The 19,506-nt window shown below is 66.0% G+C and overlaps 1 protein-coding gene across 1 annotated transcript; it reads right to left on the bottom strand.

Annotated features, from left to right (window-relative positions):
• Positions 1–1,247: 1,247 nt before the first annotated feature.
• EPPK1 (epiplakin 1) lies at positions 1,248–19,165 on the bottom strand. Its single transcript, XM_068983281.1, has 2 exons — positions 19,128–19,165; positions 1,248–15,007 (listed from the first exon to the last, which is right to left on the bottom strand). The coding sequence occupies exon 2, from the start codon at positions 14,971–14,973 to the stop codon at positions 1,408–1,410; it is 13,566 nt and encodes a 4,521-aa protein (XP_068839382.1). The 5' UTR covers positions 14,974–15,007; positions 19,128–19,165; the 3' UTR covers positions 1,248–1,407.
• Positions 19,166–19,506: the final 341 nt, after the last annotated feature.

The raw sequence follows: 19,506 nt of genomic DNA, 5'->3' as shown, positions 1-19,506 counted from the left end.
TAAAACCAGCTTGAACATCTTGAAGTTCATGGTTCATGTATTGCTGAAGACCAGCTTGGAGAATTTTGAGGATTACTTTACTAACGTGAGATGAGGGCAATTGTGCGGTAGTTTGAGCATTCTTTGGCATGGCCTTTCTTTGGGATTGGAATGAAAACTGACATTTTCCAGTCTTGTGGCCACTGCTGAGTTTTCCAAATTTGCTGGCATATTGAGTGCAGCACTTTCACAGCATCATCTTTCAGGATTTGAAATAGCTCCACTGGCATTCCATCACCACTGCTAGCTTTGTTTGCAGTGATGCTTCCTAAGGTCCACTTGACTTTACATTCCAGATGTTGGGATCTAGGTGAGGGATCACACCATCATGATTATCTGGGTCATGGAGATCTTTTTTGTACAGTTCTGTGTATTCTTACCACTTCTTAATATCTTCTGCTTCTGTTAGGTCCATACCCTTTCTGTCCTTTATTGAGCCCATCATTGCATGAAATGTTCCCTTGGTAGCTCTAATTTTCTTGAAATCTCTAGTCTTTCCCGTTCTATTCTTTTCCTCTATTTCTTTGCACTGATCACTGAGGAAGGAAGTGATTACTGATCACTGTAAAGGCCACACCACCAAACAAATCTGATGAGGAGAACGCACAGGGGGTCAGGCTAACAGGAACAGTGGTATCGAGTGACAGAATGAGCCCAGCCTCTGCAAAGCACAGCACTACCGTGGAAAACCAGGGCAGGAGGACAGCAAACTGAGAGCCACAAGCATTTACTAAACCAAGAAATTGATAGAAAATGGTTTAGTCAAATCAGAAAAAAAAAATATGAAAAAGCCATTTAGATAAAATGGGATTATAACAAAACATGCATAGCCTCTACTGTGGTAAAAAGTGAAAGTGAAGTCGCTCAGTCATATACAGCTCTTTGCAACCTCATGGACAATAGACTACCAGGCTTCTTGAAACATGGAATTTTCCAGGCAAGAGTATCAGAGTGAGTTGTCATTTCCATATCGAGGGGATCGTTCCCATCAAGGGATTGAACCTGGGTCTCCCACATTATAGGCAAACACTTTTCCCATATGAGCCACCAGGGAAGGCCCCTCAACTATGATAGGTGCAGATAAGAAGAAAGGAACCCTTGATACGAAATAAGCTATATACTACAGAGAATTCACAGGAGTAACTGCAAAGAACTGTAAATTCAAAACTCAATAGAAAAAATAGACGATAAAGGTCATGACTTTAATGGAAACAGACTAATATAAGCGATTACAATCAAAACTAGGTGAAAGAAAGGAAGGTAATTGACATGCAAGTAAAACATAATGAACAGGTATATCACGAAAAAAAACCTAAAAACTGTAATGTATTATTAACAAAAGAAAAAAATTGTCAAGACGATGAACAATCATTTTCCAGTGAGAGAAAGAAATAACAGCCCCGATTCAGGGTCAGGAGAAGCCCTCTGGAGAAGCTGCACGTACGTGAGGTTCTCGTGCGTGTTGGGGTCGAAGAAGCCCTTGGTGTCGTCGCTGGGGTCCTCCAGCACGCGGTTCATCTCCTCGTCGAAGTAGCCGCGCTGGTAGGCCACGTCCACGGGCACGCGGTGGCTGTGCACGGGGTCGATGACGCCGCCCGTGGCGATCTGGGCCTCCAGCAGGCGGATGCCGTGCTCGCGCACGATGAGGTCCTTCTTCATGGCCTGGAAGAGGGAGATCTGCTGCCCGGTGTAGGGGTCGGTGTAGCCGGTGACCGCACGCTCGGCCGACAGCAGCTTCTCCTGGAGCTCGCCGCCCACCACGCCCGCGGCCACCGCCTCCTCCACGGACAGCTTCTGGTTGCGCACCGGGTCGATGACGAAGCCCGTGGCCGCCTGCGCCTCCAGCAGCACCAGGGCCGTGCCCGGCCGCAGGACGCCCTTCCACATGGCCTGGTAGATGCTCATCTTCTCCTGGCGCCCGGGCTCGTCCTTGGCGGGGACCAGCACGCCCGCGATGCAGCTGGTGCCCTCCAGGTAGCGCTTCACCGAGTCCATCTCCGTCACCTCCTGCAGGGTCTTGGTGCCCTGGGCCAGGTCCCGCAGGGTCTCGGGGCCCAGGATCCCGGACGTGTGCAGCTCGGAGGCCGACACCTGGCGCCTCAGGCCCCGGAAGGACACCTTGCTCAGCCGCTCCTCCGTCTCCTCGATGAGCTGGGTGAGGACGGCGACCAGGGCGGGCAGGGCCAGGGCGCCGGCCGCGTGCTGGGCCAGCAGCTCGTCCCGGCGGGCCTGGCTCAGGTAGGAGGAGAAGAGGACCTCCCACACGGAGACGCGCCGGCCCTGGAACCGCCCGACGCGCACCTCCATGGTGGCGGCGCGCAGGGCCTGCTCCTGCAGGGCCCTGGCGGCATCCGCGGCGTCGGCGTCCTGGCCGGAGGAGGGTCCCGCGTCGGCCCCCTCGCCCGGCCCCTGGGGCCCGGGCTCCCGCTGCCCGGAGGCTGCGCCCCCTTGGGAGGGGGCCGCCTCAGCCTCCTCGATGATGGTGGTCAGCCTGCGGGTCAGCGCGGGCAAGCCCAGCGTCCCCGACCCGAACTGGGCCAGCAGCTGCTCCCGCGTGGCGGCGCTCACGTAGCCGGAGGCCAGCACGTCCCACACGGGCACCGCGGGCCCCCGCAGGCGGCCCACCCGGACCTCCATGGTGGCGGCACGCAGCGCCCCCCGAGGGTCCGGGGCGCCGGGGCGCGCCACCCCGGCCTCGGCCTCGGCCTCGGCCTCGGCCTCGGCCTCGGCCTCGGCCTCGGCCAGCAGCGAGACGAGGGCAGCGCCCACCTCCTGCGCGGTCAGCGAGCCCTCCCGGTACCGGCGCAGCAGGTCCTGCCGCTGACTCTCGGACACCTCCCGGTAGAAGAGGAGCTCCCACACGGAGACGCGCTGGCCCCGCGGGAGGCCCGCGCCCAACGTCACGCGGGTGTCGCGCAGGGCGGCGCGCAGCTCCTCGCCCAGCTGGTGGAGGGCGGAGCCCCGGCCGGCCAGCTGCAGCATGTAGAGCCCCGTGTCGGGGTCGCGCACGCAGCGCCGCAGCAGCTGCACGTACGTGAGGTTCTCGTGCGTGTTGGGGTCGAAGAAGCCCTTGGTGTCGTCGCTGGGGTCCTCCAGCACGCGGTTCATCTCCTCGTCGAAGTAGCCGCGCTGGTAGGCCACGTCCACGGGCACGCGGTGGCTGTGCACGGGGTCGATGACGCCGCCCGTGGCGATCTGGGCCTCCAGCAGGCGGATGCCGTGCTCGCGCACGATGAGGTCCTTCTTCATGGCCTGGAAGAGGGAGATCTGCTGCCCGGTGTAGGGGTCGGTGTAGCCGGTGACCGCACGCTCGGCCGACAGCAGCTTCTCCTGGAGCTCGCCGCCCACCACGCCCGCGGCCACCGCCTCCTCCACGGACAGCTTCTGGTTGCGCACCGGGTCGATGACGAAGCCCGTGGCCGCCTGCGCCTCCAGCAGCACCAGGGCCGTGCCCGGCCGCAGGACGCCCTTCCACATGGCCTGGTAGATGCTCATCTTCTCCTGGCGCCCGGGCTCGTCCTTGGCGGGGACCAGCACGCCCGCGATGCAGCTGGTGCCCTCCAGGTAGCGCTTCACCGAGTCCATCTCCGTCACCTCCTGCAGGGTCTTGGTGCCCTGGGCCAGGTCCCGCAGGGTCTCGGGGCCCAGGATCCCGGACGTGTGCAGCTCGGAGGCCGACACCTGGCGCCTCAGGCCCCGGAAGGACACCTTGCTCAGCCGCTCCTCCGTCTCCTCGATGAGCTGGGTGAGGACGGCGACCAGGGCGGGCAGGGCCAGGGCGCCGGCCGCGTGCTGGGCCAGCAGCTCGTCCCGGCGGGCCTGGCTCAGGTAGGAGGAGAAGAGGACCTCCCACACGGAGACGCGCCGGCCCTGGAACCGCCCGACGCGCACCTCCATGGTGGCGGCGCGCAGGGCCTGCTCCTGCAGGGCCCTGGCGGCATCCGCGGCGTCGGCGTCCTGGCCGGAGGAGGGTCCCGCGTCGGCCCCCTCGCCCGGCCCCTGGGGCCCGGGCTCCCGCTGCCCGGAGGCTGCGCCCCCTTGGGAGGGGGCCGCCTCAGCCTCCTCGATGATGGTGGTCAGCCTGCGGGTCAGCGCGGGCAAGCCCAGCGTCCCCGACCCGAACTGGGCCAGCAGCTGCTCCCGCGTGGCGGCGCTCACGTAGCCGGAGGCCAGCACGTCCCACACGGGCACCGCGGGCCCCCGCAGGCGGCCCACCCGGACCTCCATGGTGGCGGCACGCAGCGCCCCCCGAGGGTCCGGGGCGCCGGGGCGCGCCACCCCGGCCTCGGCCTCGGCCTCGGCCTCGGCCTCGGCCAGCAGCGAGACGAGGGCAGCGCCCACCTCCTGCGCGGTCAGCGAGCCCTCCCGGTACCGGCGCAGCAGGTCCTGCCGCTGACTCTCGGACACCTCCCGGTAGAAGAGGAGCTCCCACACGGAGACGCGCTGGCCCCGCGGGAGGCCCGCGCCCAACGTCACGCGGGTGTCGCGCAGGGCGGCGCGCAGCTCCTCGCCCAGCTGGTGGAGGGCGGAGCCCCGGCCGGCCAGCTGCAGCATGTAGAGCCCCGTGTCGGGGTCGCGCACGCAGCGCCGCAGCAGCTGCACGTACGTGAGGTTCTCGTGCGTGTTGGGGTCGAAGAAGCCCTTGGTGTCGTCGCTGGGGTCCTCCAGCACGCGGTTCATCTCCTCGTCGAAGTAGCCGCGCTGGTAGGCCACGTCCACGGGCACGCGGTGGCTGTGCACGGGGTCGATGACGCCGCCCGTGGCGATCTGGGCCTCCAGCAGGCGGATGCCGTGCTCGCGCACGATGAGGTCCTTCTTCATGGCCTGGAAGAGGGAGATCTGCTGCCCGGTGTAGGGGTCGGTGTAGCCGGTGACCGCACGCTCGGCCGACAGCAGCTTCTCCTGGAGCTCGCCGCCCACCACGCCCGCGGCCACCGCCTCCTCCACGGACAGCTTCTGGTTGCGCACCGGGTCGATGACGAAGCCCGTGGCCGCCTGCGCCTCCAGCAGCACCAGGGCCGTGCCCGGCCGCAGGACGCCCTTCCACATGGCCTGGTAGATGCTCATCTTCTCCTGGCGCCCGGGCTCGTCCTTGGCGGGGACCAGCACGCCCGAGATGCAGCTGGTGCCCTCCAGGTAGCGCTTCACCGAGTCCATCTCCGTCACCTCCTGCAGGGTCTTGGTGCCCTGGGCCAGGTCCCGCAGGGTCTCGGGGCCCAGGATCCTGGACGTGTGCAGCTCGGAGGCCGACACCTGGCGCCTCAGGCCCCGGAAGGACACCTTGCTCAGCCGCTCCTCCGTCTCCTCGATGAGCTGGGTGAGGACGGCGACCAGGGCGGGCAGGGCCAGGGCGCCGGCCGCATGCTGGGCCAGCAGCTCGTCCCGGCGGGCCTGGCTCAGGTAGGAGGAGAAGAGGACCTCCCACACGGAGACGCGCCGGCCCTGGAACCGCCCGACGCGCACCTCCATGGTGGCGGCGCGCAGGGCCTGCTCCTGCAGGGCCCTGGCGGCATCCGCGGCGTCGGCGTCCTGGCCGGAGGAGGGTCCCGCGTCGGCCCCCTCGCCCGGCCCCTGGGGCCCGGGCTCCCGCTGCCCGGAGGCTGCGCCCCCTTGGGAGGGGGCCGCCTCAGCCTCCTCGATGATGGTGGTCAGCCTGCGGGTCAGCGCGGGCAAGCCCAGCGTCCCCGACCCGAACTGGGCCAGCAGCTGCTCCCGCGTGGCGGCGCTCACGTAGCCGGAGGCCAGCACGTCCCACACGGGCACCGCGGGCCCCCGCAGGCGGCCCACCCGGACCTCCATGGTGGCGGCACGCAGCGCCCCCCGAGGGTCCGGGGCGCCGGGGCGCGCCACCCCGGCCTCGGCCTCGGCCTCGGCCTCGGCCTCGGCCAGCAGCGAGACGAGGGCAGCGCCCACCTCCTGCGCGGTCAGCGAGCCCTCCCGGTACCGGCGCAGCAGGTCCTGCCGCTGACTCTCGGACACCTCCCGGTAGAAGAGGAGCTCCCACACGGAGACGCGCTGGCCCCGCGGGAGGCCCGCGCCCAACGTCACGCGGGTGTCGCGCAGGGCGGCGCGCAGCTCCTCGCCCAGCTGGTGGAGGGCGGAGCCCCGGCCGGCCAGCTGCAGCATGTAGAGCCCCGTGTCGGGGTCGCGCACGCAGCGCCGCAGCAGCTGCACGTACGTGAGGTTCTCGTGCGTGTTGGGGTCGAAGAAGCCCTTGGTGTCGTCGCTGGGGTCCTCCAGCACGCGGTTCATCTCCTCGTCGAAGTAGCCGCGCTGGTAGGCCACGTCCACGGGCACGCGGTGGCTGTGCACGGGGTCGATGACGCCGCCCGTGGCGATCTGGGCCTCCAGCAGGCGGATGCCGTGCTCGCGCACGATGAGGTCCTTCTTCATGGCCTGGAAGAGGGAGATCTGCTGCCCGGTGTAGGGGTCGGTGTAGCCGGTGACCGCACGCTCGGCCGACAGCAGCTTCTCCTGGAGCTCGCCGCCCACCACGCCCGCGGCCACCGCCTCCTCCACGGACAGCTTCTGGTTGCGCACCGGGTCGATGACGAAGCCCGTGGCCGCCTGCGCCTCCAGCAGCACCAGGGCCGTGCCCGGCCGCAGGACGCCCTTCCACATGGCCTGGTAGATGCTCATCTTCTCCTGGCGCCCGGGCTCGTCCTTGGCGGGGACCAGCACGCCCGCGATGCAGCTGGTGCCCTCCAGGTAGCGCTTCACCGAGTCCATCTCCGTCACCTCCTGCAGGGTCTTGGTGCCCTGGGCCAGGTCCCGCAGGGTCTCGGGGCCCAGGATCCCGGACGTGTGCAGCTCGGAGGCCGACACCTGGCGCCTCAGGCCCCGGAAGGACACCTTGCTCAGCCGCTCCTCCGTCTCCTCGATGAGCTGGGTGAGGACGGCGACCAGGGCGGGCAGGGCCAGGGCGCCGGCCGCGTGCTGGGCCAGCAGCTCGTCCCGGCGGGCCTGGCTCAGGTAGGAGGAGAAGAGGACCTCCCACACGGAGACGCGCCGGCCCTGGAACCGCCCGACGCGCACCTCCATGGTGGCGGCGCGCAGGGCCTGCTCCTGCAGGGCCCTGGCGGCATCCGCGGCGTCGGCGTCCTGGCCGGAGGAGGGTCCCGCGTCGGCCCCCTCGCCCGGCCCCTGGGGCCCGGGCTCCCGCTGCCCGGAGGCTGCGCCCCCTTGGGAGGGGGCCGCCTCAGCCTCCTCGATGATGGTGGTCAGCCTGCGGGTCAGCGCGGGCAAGCCCAGCGTCCCCGACCCGAACTGGGCCAGCAGCTGCTCCCGCGTGGCGGCGCTCACGTAGCCGGAGGCCAGCACGTCCCACACGGGCACCGCGGGCCCCCGCAGGCGGCCCACCCGGACCTCCATGGTGGCGGCACGCAGCGCCCCCCGAGGGTCCGGGGCGCCGGGGCGCGCCACCCCGGCCTCGGCCTCGGCCTCGGCCTCGGCCTCGGCCAGCAGCGAGACGAGGGCAGCGCCCACCTCCTGCGCGGTCAGCGAGCCCTCCCGGTACCGGCGCAGCAGGTCCTGCCGCTGACTCTCGGACACCTCCCGGTAGAAGAGGAGCTCCCACACGGAGACGCGCTGGCCCCGCGGGAGGCCCGCGCCCAACGTCACGCGGGTGTCGCGCAGGGCGGCGCGCAGCTCCTCGCCCAGCTGGTGGAGGGCGGAGCCCCGGCCGGCCAGCTGCAGCATGTAGAGCCCCGTGTCGGGGTCGCGCACGCAGCGCCGCAGCAGCTGCACGTACGTGAGGTTCTCGTGCGTGTTGGGGTCGAAGAAGCCCTTGGTGTCGTCGCTGGGGTCCTCCAGCACGCGGTTCATCTCCTCGTCGAAGTAGCCGCGCTGGTAGGCCACGTCCACGGGCACGCGGTGGCTGTGCACGGGGTCGATGACGCCGCCCGTGGCGATCTGGGCCTCCAGCAGGCGGATGCCGTGCTCGCGCACGATGAGGTCCTTCTTCATGGCCTGGAAGAGGGAGATCTGCTGCCCGGTGTAGGGGTCGGTGTAGCCGGTGACTGCACGCTCGGCCGACAGCAGCTTCTCCTGGAGCTCGCCGCCCACCACGCCCGCGGCCACCGCCTCCTCCACGGACAGCTTCTGGTTGCGCACCGGGTCGATGACGAAGCCCGTGGCCGCCTGCGCCTCCAGCAGCACCAGGGCCGTGCCCGGCCGCAGGACGCCCTTCCACATGGCCTGGTAGATGCTCATCTTCTCCTGGCGCCCGGGCTCGTCCTTGGCGGGGACCAGCACGCCCGCGATGCACCCGGTGCCCTCCAGGTAGCGCCTCACCTCCTCGGTCTTTGTGACGGCATCCACAGAGGCTTGCCCAGACTCCAGGGCCTGCAGTGTCTCCTTTGTGATTATGGATGAAGTCAGAAGCTCAGAGGCTGTGATCTGTTTTCTCATTCCTCTGAACCATAGCTGCTTATGGTTTTTTTCCTTCTCGCTGATTATCTCAAAGATCACTTTTACCACCTTTTCTAACGCATGCGCTGAGTCCCTCTTGTATTTTCGTACCAACTCTAGTTTTTTGTCCTGTGTCACATATTCAGAGTTCAGCAATTCCCAGACTGTCGGCCTCTGGCCTTTAAACCGCCCAACTCTGACATCCACCCGCTCAGCCTCAAACGCTCGTCTGGTGGCCTCATCGATGAACTGTGATTCCAGTTCATCCTCGAGCACTGGGAACAGAGCCCAGCCGGTCTTCTCATCTCGGTGACTCCTCTCCTGCAGTTCCTGGTAAGTCACCTTCTCCTGAGTGTTGGGATCCACAAACCGCTTATTCATGCACTTTTGCTCTGCCACCAGTGGGTACGTGTCCTGGTCCAGACAGCCACGTCTGTAGGCAGTATCTAGTGGAAGCCGGTGGTGGTGCTTCGGGTCCACGATGCCCCCTGTGGCCACCTGCACCTCAAGCAGTCTGAGTGCCAACTCCCTTTTCACCAGCTTCCTCTGCATTGCCTGGAACAAGGACATGGTGTGTCCTGTGCCTGGGTCTGTGTATCCCCTGGCGGCCTTCTCAGCATTTAGGAGTCTCTCCTGCAGTTCCTCACCCACCAGGCCGGCAGCCACAGCCTCATCCACGGAGAGCCTCTGGTGGCTGTGGGGGTCCAGCAGGAACCCTGTGGCCGCCTGAGCCTCCAGCAGCTGGGCTGCAAATCCCATGGGGATGAGCCCTTTCTTGCTGGCCTCGTAGAAACTCAGCACCTCACGGGTGGAGGGTGTGGTCAGCCCTGCGATGCAGCCACTGCCTTCCAAGTAGACCTTTACGTGCGGCAGGCAGAAGAGGTCCTGTCCCCCTGCTCCCTCGTGTAGCTCGTCCAGTGTCTTCTTATCGATGATTCCTGAGTTGAATAGCTCTGCAGCTGTCACCTCTCCTCCAATGGCTGCCAGCCTGATACCCTTGTTTTGCTGTTCTGTTTCTTCGACCGTTGTGGTGATGACCCTTAGCAGCTGCTCTAAGCTGACATTCCTGGCTTTGTACCCCTGGACAAGCTCTTTCTTCCTTTCCTCTGTGAAGTACGGCGAGGACAGCAGGTCCCAGAAGGAGACCACCTGCTGGGCAAACATGCCCACGTGCATTTCAGTAGTTTTTGACTGCAGGGCTTGCCTTGTGGCTTCATCGATGTACACATAGGTTTCTCCTTTCTTTACGACTTGCAGCATGTAGAGCCCTGTCTCGGGGTCCTCCACGCAGCGCTCCAGCAGCTGCATGTACGTGAGGTTCTCATGCGTGTTGGGGTCGAAGAAGCCCTTGGTGTCGTCGCTGGGGTCCTCCAGCACGCGGTTCATCTCCTCGTTGAAGTAGCCACGCTGGTAGGCCACATCCACGGGCACGCGGTGGCTGTGCACGGGGTCGATGATGCCGCCTGTGGCGATCTGGGCCTCCAGCAGACGGATGCCGTGCTCGCGCATGATGAGGTCCTTCTTCATGGCCTGGAAGAGGGAGATCTGTTCCCCGGTATATGGGTCGGTGTAGCCGGTGACCGCGCGCTCAGCCGACAGCAGCTTCTGGTAGGTTTCCCTGCCAAACATCCCTGCTGCGAACGCCTCCTGCACAGTCAGCTTCCGGTTCTCCACAGGGTCAATGAGGAAGCCAGTGGCCGCCTGTGCCTCCAGCAGCACCAGGGCCGTGCCCGGCCGCAGGACGTTTCTTCTCAGAGCTTCTGAGATGCTCATCTTCTCCTTGGTGTCCTGGATGAGGACCCCAGCAATGAAGCTGCCCCCTTCCAAGTACCGCCGCACGTGGTCCATCTCCACCACCTCCTGCACGGTCTTCTTCCCTTGACTCAGCTCATCCAGCGTCTTCTTGTCGATCAGCTGGGACCTGAACAGGTCGTTAGCTGACAGCTGCTTCCGGAGTCCCCTGAAGGTAGCCTGTGAGGGCTGCCTTTCTGAAGCCTCAACCAGGGTGGTGACCGCAGTGACCACCTGCCGCAGGGCTGTGGCCCTCCCAGACTGGCAGAGTGCTGCCAGCTCCCGCCGCTTGTGGAGCCCTACATACTCTGAATGCAGCAGGTCCCAGAGTGAGACGCTGAGCCCTCTGAACCTCCCTGCCCCAACTGGCACCTTCATGGCCCTCAGGGCCACTGCTGTGTGGTCATCCACCTCTAGCACCATGTCCTGGGGGAGTGGCAGCAGCCACAAGCCAGTGTCGCCATCCAGGACACAGCGCTCCTTGAGCTGTCCATAGGTCACCTTGTCCCGTGTGCCAGGGTCGAAGAAGAACTTGCTATCCTCTTCCGTTGAGGTCAGCATCTTGCTTGTCTGCTCATCCAGAAGGCCAAGCCTACAGGCTGCCGCCTGGGGCAGGTGCACCCCGTGGACGGGGTCCACCACACCCCCTGTGGCCAGCTGCGCCTGGAGGAGTGGGAGGCCCTCGCTCCAAGGCACAAGCCCCTTTTCCACTGCCTGCCACAGTGACAGGGAGCCTCCAGAGCAGGGGTCTGTGTACCCAGCCACTGCCTTTTCAACCAGCTGGAGCTGCTCACTCAGCGTCCCAGCCACCAGGCCAGTCTTGACTGCCTCCTCCACTGACAGTCTCTGGTTGGTCAAAGGATCCACAAGAGAGCCAGACGCCACCTGGGCCTCCAGTAGTCTCTGCCCTAGGCCAGCGGGCAGGAGGCCATCTCTCACGGCCTGGGTGACGCTCACCTTGGCCCCTGAGGGCTGCAGCAGTACCCCAGCCACACAGCCCGTGCCCCACAGGCAAGCCCGCACCGTCGGCTGCTCAGCGACCTCGGCAGGCGATTGCATGCCCCGTGCCAGCGCCTCCAGGGTCTCCCGGGTGATGACTCCAGCGTCCAGCAGCCAGACGGCAGGCACCCCACCGCGGGGGCCAGGCAGCGTGACACAGGCCCTCGCCACAAGCTCTGCCTCCTGCACCTGCCTCTGCACGGCCGCCTGCAGCTGCTGTGTCGTGGTCCTCCCCTCCCTGAAGTCCTCCAGGAAGCCCCTCCGCTGCTCCTCAGTGAAGTGGCAGGACTCCAGCAGCTCCCAGAGAGAAGTGCCATTCTCAGCCCCCTGTGTGGCCTTCAGGGTCTCCCGCACCTGCTCATCTGTGGGGACGACAGGGGCACTTTCCGGCAGGGGCAAGAAGTGAAGGCCAGAGGCCTCATCCCTTACACACTGCTCCAGAAGCTGGGCATAGCTGGTGTGTCCCTGGCCATCAGGCGTGGGGAATGTCTTGGAGTCAGACAAGGCCAACACCATCTCCTGGTCGATGTAGCCACACTGCAAGGCCACGAGTATGGGGAGGTGGTGATGGCTGGTGGGGTCGATGACCCCGCCTGTGGCCACCTGGGCCTCCAGGAGGCGGACAGCCTGTTCCACAGGGACAAGGCCCTTCTTCATGGCCTGGAACAGGGACAGTAGCTTTCCAGAGAAGGGGTCTGGGAAGCCCTTGACAGCACACTCAGCCCAGGTCAGCCTGCTGTAGAGCTCTGGCCCCACAAGCCCCCGGCACACAGCCTCATCCAAGGAAATGGTCTCCAGACCGTCGGGGTCGGTCATGGCCCCCGTGGCTGCCTGGGCCTCCAGCAGGGCCAGGGCCACTCCCGGCCCCAGCAGCTTGTGCTTCATGGCCTGGTAGAGGCTGAGCCGCCGGGTGGAAGGCTGCAGGAGCACGCCACCCACGGCGCCCGAGCCGCACAGGAACCTGCGGACGCTGTCTGTGCGGAGCAGGGCCTCGGCACTCAGCATTCCTGCCAGCACGCAGCCCAGGACCTCCTGGTCAACAATGCCAGCCTCTCGGAGCTGGCAGGTGGTCACCCGGCCCCACAGCATAGGGAGGGTGATGTCTGCCCGGCTCTCAACCTCCCTCTCCAGCAGCTTCGAGACCTCCTCCAGGGACACCTGGTGCCGCCGGAAGCTCTGCAGCAGCCACCGCCGGCGTGCCTCAGTGACATACTCTGAGTTGACCAACTCCCACGCGGACACCCTCTGTCCCCGGAACCGCCCGTGATGCACCGACAGCAGCAGGCTCCGGAAGGCCTGCCGGGTGGCCTCATCTGCCAGCAGGGTCCGCGCACTTGTAAGTGGCAGCAGATAGAGCCCCGTGTCGGGGTCGCGCACGCAGCGCTCCAGCAGCTGCATGTACGTGAGGTTCTCGTGCGTGTTGGGGTCGAAGAAGCCCTTGGTGTCGTCGCTGGGATCAGCCAGGATCAGGTTCAGTGCCTCGTCGAAGTAGCCGCGCTGGTAGGCCACATCCACGGGCACGCGATGGCTGTGCACGGGGTCGATGATGCCGCCCGTGGCGATCTGGGCCTCCAGCAGGCGGATGCCGTGCTCGCGCACAATGAGGTCCTTCTTCATGGCCTGGAAGAGGGAGATCTGCTGCCCGGTGTAGGGGTCGGTGTAGCCAGTGACCGCGCGCTCAGCTGACAGCAGCTTGGCAAACACCTCAGGCCCGATCACGCCAGCCCTCAGCGCCTCCTCCACCGAGTATCTCCTGTTCTCTTTGGGATCGACGATGAAGCCAGTGGCTGCCTGCGCCTCCAGGAGGATGAGCGCCGTGCCTGGCCTGAGCAGCCCCTTCCTGTAAGCCTCGTGGATGCTGAGGGGCTCCTGGGACCCAGGCAGCAGCAAGCCAGCAATGCAGCCGGTGCCTTGCAAGTACCTCTGCACCGAGTCCAGCCTGGCCACGTCCTGGGCCGTGGTCTGGCCACGTTCCAGCTGTTCATAAACATCCTGGCCGATGATCTCCGCTCTCAGAAGCTCTCCCGGAGTCACAGGGACCCTGAGCCCAGCAAACGTGGTTCTGGCAGTGACTGCAGCCTGCTCGTGGGTGGCCCTCAGCGCAGCCGCCAGCTCCTCCACTGAGAGGGCCCCGTCCATGTGCTGCTGGGTCAGCATCACCCTCTGCTCCACGGGGACCACCTCAGAGAAGAGCAGCTCCCAGAGCGACACGGGCTGGCCCTGGAACCTGCCCGCAGATACAGTGGCTGTGGCAGCACTCAAGATCTGCCGGGTGCTGTGCTCGATGAACGGGAGCCCCCGGGGCTCCTCCCCAAGGCTCCCCACTGAAATGGGCAGGAACGCCAGCCCCGTCTCCAGGTCGGTGACGCAGCGTGCCAGCAGCTGCCCGTAGCTGAGGCTCTCGTGCGTGCTGGGATCCAAGAAGCTGGCAGCCCTCGAGAGGTGCTGCTGAGTCTCTTCGTCCAGGCAGCCGAGGCGCAGGGCAGCCTCCATGGGCAGCCGGAGCCGGCGGGCAGGACACACTAGCCCACCTGTGGCCAGCTGGGCGTCCAGGAGCCTGAGTGCCAGAGGCTGGTCAACCAACTCCTTCTTCATGGCCTGGAAGAGGGGAACACGGATGCCGCTGAAGGGGTCGTGGTAGCCCATCACTGCCTGCTCTGCCACCTGGAGCTGCCTGTGGAGTTCTGGGCCGACCAGGCCTGCCCGAACTGCCTCATCCACCAGTAGCTGCCGGCCAGTGGCTGGATCCACCAGTGTGCAGGTGGCAGCCTGAGCCTCCAGGAGCAGAAGCATGGCACCTGTGGGAAGCAGATGCTCAGCCGCAGCCTGGAAAAAGTTCTTCTTGTGCCCTGCGGGCAGCAGGACGACCCCAGCCACACTGCCGGTGCCCTGCAGGTAACACCGTACCTCGGCGCGTGCACCTACATCTGGCACTGCCAGCCGGCCCTCCTGCAGGCCTCGGGCTGTCTCCTCGTCCAAGACCCCCACCTCCAGCAGCTCGGCCAAGCTCACAGCCCCACCCAGGGTACGGAACGTGATCCTGAGGGGCAGCAGGGCCAGCCCTGTGCTGGGCGCCTGCACACACCTGCCTAGCAACTCCCGGTAGGGCAGCTGCTCCAGTGTGTTAGGGTCCAGGAAGCCCGGGGCGCTTGAGCCACGCCCCAGTTCCAACAGCGCATGCCATGTCTCCTGGTCCAGGAGGCCCTGCTGGCAGGCCAGCTCGGGGGCCACACGCACCCTGCAGATGGGGTCCACCAGGCCCCCAGTGGCCAGCTGGGCCTCCAACCAGTTCCAACCCAGCGCCCTGTCTACCACCTCCTTCCCAATGGCCTGAAAGAGGGACAGCTTCTCGCCCCCATAGGGATCAGGGTACCCAGTGGCCGCACGCTCGGCAGCCAGCAGCTTCTCCTTGAGCTCCAGGCCCACCAGGCCCTGCTGCAGGGCCTCAGACACAGGGAGCAGCTGGCCCTGCGTGGGGTCCACCAGGCCCCCTGTGGCTGCCTGGGCCTCCAGCAGAGCCAGCCCAAGCCCAGAGGGCAGGAGACCCTGTTTCATGGCAGCATAGAGACCCTGGGCCTGGCCCGAGGCCTCCACCCACACCCCAGCGATGCTCCTGGCCTGGGGTGCAGACGGGGCGCCAGCTCCCAGCGCGGCCTTCACGGTCTTGGATACAGCAGTCAGCCTGGTGCCGCCAGTGACTAGGAGGTCGAGAGGAGGAGAGGCGTGGCCGTTCATCGTGCAGAACTCAGCGAGGACCCACTTCTGCTCCCTGCAGGGTGGAAAGCCTCCGTTAGGGGCCCTGCGATGGCCCAGGCAGGTGGGAGGTCCCCGCACCCTGGACCCACCTCCGTTGCCACCAGCCCTCCTGAGGGAGGAAGGGCAGCCTCCAGTTTCAGCCCTTCCTCTTGCCCTGGGGTCCCAGGTGGGGCTACGGGCGCACTAGGACCCCAGCGTAGCCTGGGGGTGCCACGGGCTCCGCCTTGTCCTACAGGCCAGCCTCTGGCCGCACCCTCACCCCGCTCCCCAGGGGGTCCCAGTGCAGTGACTTGGCCTCCCTTCCTCCTCGGCCTCCAGATTCTTCCTGCCTCCTCCAGGGCCCGCCCCGCCCTGCCACCCGGCGACCCCTCCAGAGCCTCCCCACCTCGACCCCCTGCTGCTCGGGCCTCTGCTCCCTCCTGGAGCCCCACTGGGCTTCCCAGCCAGATCCCCATCCTCTGACCTGCCTGGGTCTCCCGCCTCAGCCTGCCAGCGTCCCCTGGCCCACGGCCGCTTTGTGCCCATGCCTTGCCTCGGCAGCCCAGGAGGACCCAGAGCTCACGCTGGGGTGCTGGTGCCATGGGTGGGGCCAGGCTCAGGTCTCCCGGCCCTGCTGGTTCCTGGTCCGCTGCTTGGCGCCCTGCACCCCCACGGCCATCCCCTTCAGCTGACAGCTGTGGGCCCAGCCCCCAGAGCAGCAGTGACCGGTGCCGACCCTTCTGCCCCACCACAACCACATACCTCCCTCCTCTACCCCCTGGCCGGTTACCTCTCCCCAGCAAGCACGTCCAAGACCTAACCAAGACCTAACCAAGACCTAACCCCCAGCACCCGCGACTGTGACCTTATTTGGAAACAGGATCTCTGCAGATGTGATGGTGTTATAGGTTAGGGCGCAGTTACACTGGTGCAGGGAGGCCTTATCCCACCACAACAGTGTCCTCACAGGAGACAGATGTGGGGAGGATGCCCTGTGAGGAAGGCAGAAGGGCCACGCAGCTTCAGGCCCCAGAAACAGCAAATGCTGACGCACGAATCCCAGACCCTGACACCCTGACTGTGGGAGAGTAATCTGTGGTTCGAAGCCGCCCAGCCGCCCGGGGGCCAGTCCACACCTACGTTCCAAAGAACCACACCCTCAGACCTGAGCCCGGTTACACCCATCCTTACCTCCTGACCAGCTGCCCAGAGCCCCTCACACCCTGGCCCACTCCGCAGGTGAGCTCGCTCAGGTGACCTCAGCTCCAGCCACCACACCCGACAGATGCATTTCAGATTCGACCTACCCGACCTCTGGGTCACCGGGCGTGGGGCCCCAGTGACACTTCCCCATTCACCCTGACCACAGCCGGAGCCCAGCCTGCCCAGCACCTCCTGAACACTGTGCCCAGTGGACTCACAAGGAGTCTCAAGCTCTGCGGTACCCCAGAGCCACTGCCTAGGAGCAGCTCCCCTGCCCTGGCCTTGCAGAGCTTGCACCCTAAGCAAGCCCCTTGTGCCCCAAAGCTGGGCCCACCCGGGGGCAAAATCTTGTCCCCTCCTTCCCTGCCTAGATGCTGGGCCCAGCCCCCAGTGGCGCAGCAGCTGGTCTGCTGCCCTGAGTCTGAGTTCGTGCCGGGCCCAGGCAGACACGGAAGCCTGGCCTGGATCCTTGCTCCCTCGGCCGCTGCCACTGGATAGTGTCCAAGAAGCAGCGCCGCGGTCCAGCTCTCCCACGGTGAGCAGGCCATGGAGAGCGGGTGCTCAGGGCGCAGTATCAGGCCTTCGAGAGACAGGACAAAGGTATCCGGTGCAGGGAGAGAAGGGTGGTTAAGATCCAGGCTTTGGGAAAGGTTATTAAAGGCTTCGAGTGACTGGGAGAGGCCCGGGTCTCCACAGGCAGGGCCAGCTGAGGGGGCTCCGTGGTAGGGGGCTCTGAAGGCTCCGAGCCACCCCAGCTCACAGGTGGGGTGCCACACTGGTCCAGGAACCAGCGATGTGCAAGAAGGGTGACCCCCCAGCAGGGGAGAGGACCTCGCCACGGGAGGAGGGGCTGTAAGGCAGTGCTGGGCCCCAGTGCTGCAGGGAGCTCCTCCCAGCCCATCTGGCAGCAAAGGCCGTGGCCAGAGAGGGAGACTCAGGGACAAGGGTGAGGGTGGGCAAGGGGAGCAGGAGTGGGTCAGCGAGAGGAGACCGCGTGCCCCATGCCCTGGCCCAACCCACAGTGGCAGCAGGGGCCAGGATTGGTCCTCCACCTCCTACACGGCTCCCCAGGACGAGCAGTATGGCGCCTGGGCAGCAGGGTTCAAGTACATGGTGTGACCAGGTGCCCTGATCTCTTTCCAGCAACATGGCCAGCCTGTCCCCCTGCCCCTGGCCTCCTCGCCTCCCACCCCAGGAGCCCTCTGAGGCCGACCCCTGAGCCTGTCATACTGCCGGGAGCCCTGCTGCCCACTCGCCCGGGGTCCGGCCCGCTTCCCCTGTACCGTGTGTCTCGCGCTGGGGCTGGCTTCAGACAGTGCGCTAGCCAGAGGGGCCCCGGAAACAGGGCTACAGGCAGCCAGAGCCGTGCCTGTCAGCTGCCGTCCAGCAGGGACCAGGGTGGGAGGGAAGGGGGCACCTCACCACTGGCAAACAGGGGAGGGTTTCTGGGCCACAGGGTCAGGGGGCAGCCGGGTGGGCCCTGCAGGCGGTGCTGTCGGGGGAGCGCCAGCACCCGGAAAGGAGGCCCAGAGGAGCAAGGGGACATCAGAGCACAGGGGCGGCTCTGGGAGGGAGGGGGCTGCGACCTGCTGGGCACAGGGTCAGTCGGGCAGCTGGGTAACTGCAGCTGGGCCAAGGCCTGCTTGGCCATCAGTGACCTTGGGGCTGGTTCGAGCCCCCGGGTCCCTGATCAGGCAGGACGTGAGGAGTGGGAGAGTCTGAAGTGGGGACCTTGGGGAAGCAGCTGGACGAGGGGTCTGGAGCTCGAGAGACAGATCTGGGTGCGTGAGGGGTGTCCGGGGCCTCGGGCAGACCAGTCTCAGCTGTTCTGGGGCGGTGGTCACCAGAGAAGTGGTGGCAGAAGGCCTGGGTGGCCTTGCAGCTGGGGGAGGGGCCAAGAGAGTCCCAGCGCTGGAGCGGGAATCTGAGAAGGACCCATTCAGGGGCCCCAGGGGACAAGAAGTGGGAGGACAATTCCTGAGGAGGGTGGGGACACGTCGCTGAGGGTGGTGCCCGCCCCCCAGGGCAGCACACCAGTCTGGGCTGGGGTCGAAGACGGGCTCGCTGGCTGTCCTCCTGAACCTGGGAAGGTTTAGTTGCTCAGTCATGTCTGACTCTTTTGCGACCCCATGGACTGTAGCCCACCAGGCTCCTCTGACCATGGGATTCTCCAGGCAAGAATACTGGAGTGGGTTGCCTTTTCCTTCTCCAGAACCTGATAAGAGAACCAAATGGCCAGGTGCCCTGGGCTGGCACAGGAGGCAGTGACCTTGGCCTTTGGCCCGCAGGAGCAGCAGAGCCCGCCCACCTGCACTGGATGCAGGGAGCAGAGATCAGCGGCCAGACGGAAGCCTGGCAGGGAGGCGGCGGCACAACACACCCACTCCCGCCCGCCGAGGGCCTGGGGCTGGCCCCACGCAGAGGTCCCTGTGCCCACTCTTCCCAATGGCAGGGAGCTCCCTCCAAGGGTAAGTGCTGGCTTCCCTCACCCAGCACCGGGCCAGAAGCCCGTCCACCCTGTCAGTTTGTCAACCCGACCGCAAAGCTCCGTGGGCCCTGGGCCCTCGGACTGGCTCCAGCGGCAAACGCCCCCAGCCCTGCAAGGCAGGGGCCGGGCAGGAGGAACCGGACCTGCAGGGCCCCACCCAGGCGCGCACCCATCCGGCCCCGGAAACCGCGGGGCAGGCGAGACCCCTGCCTGGCGGGCCAAGTCTCCCACACCCATGCGGGGAACCTCCTCTTTCCCACCTGCGCCCCGAGCGCAGCGACGAGAAGCGGGGGGGCCGACGGGCGGGACCCCGCCCACCAGGGCTAGTTGGGAAGGAGCCAGGCCTCAGCGCTCTGCTCTCCCGGATCCTGACCTCCCGGCCACCTCCAGGCTCATCGCGCCCCCACCCCAGCCCCTGCAGGCCGGGGCGAGAGCCCCCCTAGGCGTGTGAGTGCGGCCTCACCTGCCCGGACGGCGCCGCAGCGTTCAGCTTGCTCACAGTCCTTCAACTCGCCGGGGTGCCCGCGCCGGGCGCCTCCCGCTTTAAACCCGCGCAGGCCCCGCCCCCGGCTGCCCCGCCCTGGTCTGGGGGCGGCGAGGGACACGCGGGGCTTCCGTCGGGCGGGGGCTCCCTTGGGCGTGATGCGGGCCTGGAGTCCCGCGCGGGGCTGGCCGACGCCCCCACGGGCGCTCCAGCCCGCCGCGGCCTGAGGGCGTCCTCGGTGGGGAGGGGGCGGCTGCCGCGCAGCCCCTTTCGACCCCTCCCCTGGAGTCACGGCGGAGGAACGCAGCGGCAGCAGCGAGCAGGGTGCGCCGCCCGGACGGCCTTTGAATGGCATTTG

Source organism: Capricornis sumatraensis, chromosome 11, assembly GCF_032405125.1.
Source record: "Capricornis sumatraensis isolate serow.1 chromosome 11, serow.2, whole genome shotgun sequence".
Classification (NCBI taxonomy): domain Eukaryota; kingdom Metazoa; phylum Chordata; class Mammalia; order Artiodactyla; family Bovidae; genus Capricornis; species Capricornis sumatraensis.
The sequence above is the reverse complement of the archived record's forward strand: the minus strand, read 5'-3'. Positions and strand labels throughout refer to the sequence as shown.